We start from the raw sequence: 5,471 nt of genomic DNA on the forward strand, positions 1-5,471 counted from the left end.
TTTCTGAGTTCGAGGCCAGCCTGGTCTACAGAGTGAGTTCCAGGACAGCCAGGGCTACACAGAGAAACCCTGTCTTGAAAAACCAAAAAAAAAAAAAAAGAATCCAGGACCACCCGCCCATAAATGATGGTCCATCCACAATGGGTTGGGCTCTCCCACATCAATCACTGATGAAGAAGATGCCCTACAGCTGGACCTATCTTATGGAGCCATTTTCTCAATTGAAGTTCCCTCCTTTCAGATGACTCTAGCCTGTGTCAAATTAACTCAAAAGTAGCCACCACAGCCTGTTTCATAAATACATGATAGATAGATAGATAGATAGATAGATAGATAGATAGATAGATAGATAGATAGATAGATGGATAGATAGATAGATAGGAAGTAGGTAGATAGATAGGTAGGAGGTAGATAGATAAATAGATAGATAGATAACTTTTAAAGGGTATTTAAAATTGGACAGGATAGAAGAGAGGCGTGAAGAATCGCAAGGGAGGAAATTGGAGGTCGATTTGATCAAAACACATTATATGCTTGTATACTATTCTCAATTTTATTTCAGTCTTTTAATTATCCAATAGAAAGAAAAATATTCCTTTATAGGAGGTAGGGGTGTCTCCCTGAGATGGGATTTCCCTAAATTGCCCAGGCTGGATCTCAAATAGAATGAGTGCAGGCATGCGGCACCACACTTGAGTTCTTCTCTCTTTTCATGCTGTTATGACCTTTTTTAAAATGGCCTTTTACTCCCGATTCTATCTCCACCTCCCAAATGCTGGGATTACAAGCAAGCAACAGGTACAGGGTGAATATTCCTTCTTAAAAAGTGGAAAACTAATATGCAGCATGGAATAACATATTCAGTAAAGATCTTTTGAATTTATTTATTGGATATGGGTCGTTCCGACTATTTAATCTAGACTTCTAAAAGCCTCTTAATAATGTGTAAATTTTGGAATATCATGAGATCATACCCTGAGTACTAAGCATTTGCCACAAACAAAAATCCAGAGTATGGCTTCCAGAAAGCAAAAGGATGACTGGCAAACTCATTCAAAACCAAACTGATCTGCCAGCTTTTGCAACACAATCCAGCCAGAGGAATGTGATTCATAGCTCAGCTATGCAGGAGCTAAATTTTCGTCGTGTTTTGAAGGAGGTGCCACTCAAAGGGAGGGCACAGTCCTAACACTGGCAGTAAAACACTACAAGCAATTTGAGAGTTTTTTTAAAAAAACGTAAGAACTAAGTAATACAAGTCCATCAAGCAGCTTTGGAAAACACCTATGGACAGTAAGAAAAAGAACTATCCCGAGTGCCAAGAGGACTCTGGGATATATCTTACATCTTTTTGGAGGCAGAAGATCGTAGCCCAGGCTGGCATCAAGCTCAAAATCTCCCTATTCCAACCTCCCATCTGATCGGAGAGCAGGTGTGTGCCACCAAGACCAACAGTTGTTTTTAGATTTATTTGCTTTATTTTATGTGTACGAGTGTTTTGCCTGTGTGTGTGCACTGTGTGAGTGCCTGCTGTCCTCAGAGGTCAGAGAGAGCATTAGCTACCCTAGGGGTTACAGATGGGTTGTGAGCCACCCTACAGGTTGTGGGAATAAACCCAGGTCACCCGGAACAGCAGCGAGTGCTCTTAACCACTGAGCCATCTCCCGGCTCCCGCCGGCGAGCTTTTAAAAGGTACTTTTCACATCAACAGCCTCCTGTATCATAATCACTTTACAATAACTCATAGCCTCCTCCATGCTTGTAATGTTTATATACACTCACATACACACTCCTCAATATCATCACTTCTTATGAACACGTAGCTACTTTAGTCACGCGCTCTATCTTAATTACCTCCACTGGGATGCTGCATGATCTACACAGCTGTGCGATCCCAGTACAGAGACAGTAAGTTCCTAGCTATTTCTAGAGTTATTTGACTAAGAACACAGACTTTAAATAAAATAGTAACAACCTAAGAACTGGCGATCATTTCTAAACACTCTAGGCAACAATGACCTAACTCAAGTCCAAATTGGATTTTTATGGTGTTTTCCTCTTTTTTTTTTTTCTTTCTATTGTAAACAGTACTACAGTCAACTTCTTAAATGTACTTCTTAAATGTACATTTATATCCTCTGCCTAGGAAGAAACTCTATAAACAGAGTCATTCGACCAACTGATGTTCCCTATTTTTAAAAAGCAGTACGGAAGGTTCGAAAAATGGCTCAGCAAGAAACCTGAGTTTGGGTCTCCTAGATGCACGAGGCACATCACAGAAAGCTGACACCCAGTATTTGTCCTCTGACCTCCACAGGCGTGCTGTGGCATGAGCGTCCAACCCCCATGTGCGCGCCAATGAAAAAGTAACTGTAATAACACTTGTCTTACTTAAGGTTCTATTGCTGTGAAGAGATACAATGACCATGCCAACTCTCATAAAGGAAAATATTTAATTGGGGTTGGCTTACAGGTTCATCATGGTAGGAAGCAAAGCAGCATGCAGGCAGACATGGTGCTGGAAGAGCCATCTTCTTCATCCACAGGCAGCAGAAGAAGACTGTGTGCCACACTGGGTGTCGCTTGAGCACAGAAGAGCTCAAAGCCCACCCTAACAGTGACACATCTTCTAATAGTGCTACTCCCTATGGGCCACGCACTCAAACATCGAGTCTATGGGGGCCATACCTATTCAAACCTACCACAATATTTTATAAACAAACTGTCTGAACACCAAAAAGTATACACTGTAACAAATTATCCCCCAGCAGTGTATGAACCTTAATAACCTTTATAAATAGCCATTTTAAATTTAAGGAATAGTTTGGAAGTGTGGATACTCGGCACATACTCTAAAAGTTAAAATTTTTCCATAACTATTTTCTAGTGGACAAAGACAGAGAATCAGTGACAAATATCTAAAGTCTTTTTTTTTTTCAGTCTATTTTATTTACTATTGTTGTCTATGTGTGTCCACGCACATGCCAATGCGCACATACGGAGTAAGAAGACAGATTCTGTGGAAAGGGTTCTCTCCTCTACCTTTCTTTACTGGGGTCCCGAGGACTGAGCTCAGATCATTAGGCTTCTGCAGCATTTACCCACAGAGCCACCTCCCTACCCCAAAATCCAAGGCCTTATGTAATAGAGGTTGATGGGTGACCTGTCCTCGCAAGTTATAGAATATGAGACAGACAGAGACATCTAACTGTCTCTCTTCCACTTTCCTGTCACTTTCCCACATCTCTAGATATGAATTCTGTACTCCTAAAATGGAAGTTAGGAGATTACAGCGCGTACGCCACCCGACATGCTGACACACGTCCCAAAGAATCCTTAAAGCTACGAAAACCACTGCATAGTCACAGCTGTACCTGTAACATCCAGACGTTTTACCAACCAAGCACCTCCAGCATCACTAAGGGAAAGGCTAGCCTACTGGGATCTCCTTTCCTGCACGTATTTTAGCAGTTTCAACTAAGAAATGAGCTCTCACCATAACACACAGACATTTCCAACAGGAAATAATCACCTTTGAGATCTATTTGATGATGATGTTGTTATTGTTGTTGTTGTTGTTGTTGTTGTTTAAGAATGACACAAAGGTAATGTTTATAATGCTAGAGTTACAAAAGGACAATGTTCACAGCCAGGTCAGAACTCTATATAATTTACCCAGCTCAGAAAGGCCATGCTTGCTCAAAAATATCTCTCCTTGGAGCCTGTGTCAGAACCATGTTTGAAGCTCTTTTTAAAAATACAGAAATTTTCATTCAGTGGGTTTGGAACGGAGCCAACACATCTGCATTTGTAAAAAAAAAAAAAAAGAAAAAAAAGAAAAAAATTCCCCAGTTGATTCATTTGGAGAACCAGAATTGAAAAGCAGTGGTTATATAATAAGCTGGGGGTGGGGTGGCAACCGAAGACCTCCAATCCAAATGTTCACAGGAAAGTCATCCATTGGTCTTAGTCTGGCTGAGTTGATCACATTGGGGAGAAACTGTATCTTTAGAAACTGACATTTTAAAAAGGAAAGAGAAGGTCACATGCCAGTGTTAAGCATCCAACAGCAATGTGGTGGGTGGGCAGACAGTTACGGAATCCCACCACAAGAAGATCTTTCTGCCAGAAACTATGGTATTCGATACTCTAAGCACATGATTCCTTTCCATTTTCAGGGAAAGAGGGAAAATGTTAGACTAAGCTTGTCTATCTTACTGACATCATAACTGTGCAGCATCAGGCTATAGGCAGGAGTTTCTCCCAGTAAAACTACTGCACACACAATGTAACAAAGGCAGGCTGGGAGCGTAAGATAGGCCACGCAGAGACTGGAGACTGCCTTCCACAGAGCAGCAGTCACTCACGGCACAGAATTCAGTTTCTCAGAAGTTTACTTAACAAGAACAATGCACAACAAGAAATGTCTGTCTTCAACACAGTCTGTACAAAAGGATCCACAGTGAAGCTTCCATTACTCACCAGATCTGGACTTAATGATATCACTGAATTCATTCTGCCCATCATCAGGCCTGGCTTCAAGGTCCCCATACTTGGCCATCTTGGATGAGTTTCAATATAATCCAAAGGCTTTCCCAGATCCTCTTCTGAAGACTAACTCTGAAAAATGGTCCGGGCTAGCATGAATACCTAAGAAGAAAAGAGAAAGTATTGACTAGAAATACAGAAACTTATTCCTTATTTGTTTTTTCCTTTGCTTCTGGCATATGTCTGTGTGTGTACATGTGAAAGGAAAGGGTGTGCATGTGCGTGTGCACGTGTGCACATGTGCACGTGGAGGTCAGGGGCTGACCCTTGGGTGTCTGCCTTAACTGCTGCTCTCTACCCTTTATGTTAAAGCAGGGTCTCTTTTTGAACTCCAGAATTCTCCTGAATCCACGTGCTGGGATTACAAACAGGCTGCCAAGTGTGCCAGGCATCTGCACGGATACTGGGATGGGGTGTCAAGCACTTAGCGGCTGAGCCATCTCCCAGCCGTATATAGTCTAAGACACAGTTACAGAGTGGCCAGTAAAGTTTCCTGAGCATATCCACATGAGGCTTTATTTAGCACAGCCTCTTCCACACGAGGCTTATGGACCCCAAGCTTCACGGATAGAAAGAAATTCATTATATAATCAATGACCTCATTACAACCCTGATAACTGACAAATGGTCCAGAAGAGAAACATAAAGTAATAAAGTCATAAAGTGGACAAGTCAGACCTGCCCAGGGCCACTGAGAAGGCCTTCTTGAAGAAATGACATTTAGGCCTATCCTTCAAAGAGAGGAAGAAGTTCACTAGCTACGGGGAAAGTAGAAAAAAGAAGAGCGCCAGGCGGGCACAGTGGCGCACGCCTTTAATCCCAGCACTCAGGAGGTAGAGGCAGGTGGATTTCTGAGTTCGAGGCCAGCCTGGTCTACAAAGTGAGTTCCAGGACAGCCAGGGCTATACAGAGAAACCCTGTCT

The 5,471-nt window shown here is 42.1% G+C and overlaps 1 protein-coding gene across 3 annotated transcripts in view; it reads right to left on the reverse strand.

The window, feature by feature from the left end:
• Utrn (utrophin) overlaps positions 1 to 5,471 on the reverse strand; it is a 494,125-nt gene that overhangs the window by 481,178 nt on the left and 7,476 nt on the right. For all 3 annotated transcript variants that reach the window (XM_021221246.2, XM_029532896.1, XM_029532895.1), the window contains one exon: positions 4,483 to 4,650. In XM_021221246.2, coding sequence (XP_021076905.1) covers positions 4,483 to 4,561 — 79 coding nt within the window. In that variant the 5' untranslated portion in view covers positions 4,562 to 4,650. The remainder of the gene's footprint in view (positions 1 to 4,482; positions 4,651 to 5,471) is intronic.

This window comes from Mus pahari, chromosome 21 (genome assembly GCF_900095145.1).
Source record: "Mus pahari chromosome 21, PAHARI_EIJ_v1.1, whole genome shotgun sequence".
In the NCBI taxonomy this organism is placed as follows: Eukaryota; Metazoa; Chordata; class Mammalia; order Rodentia; family Muridae; genus Mus; species Mus pahari.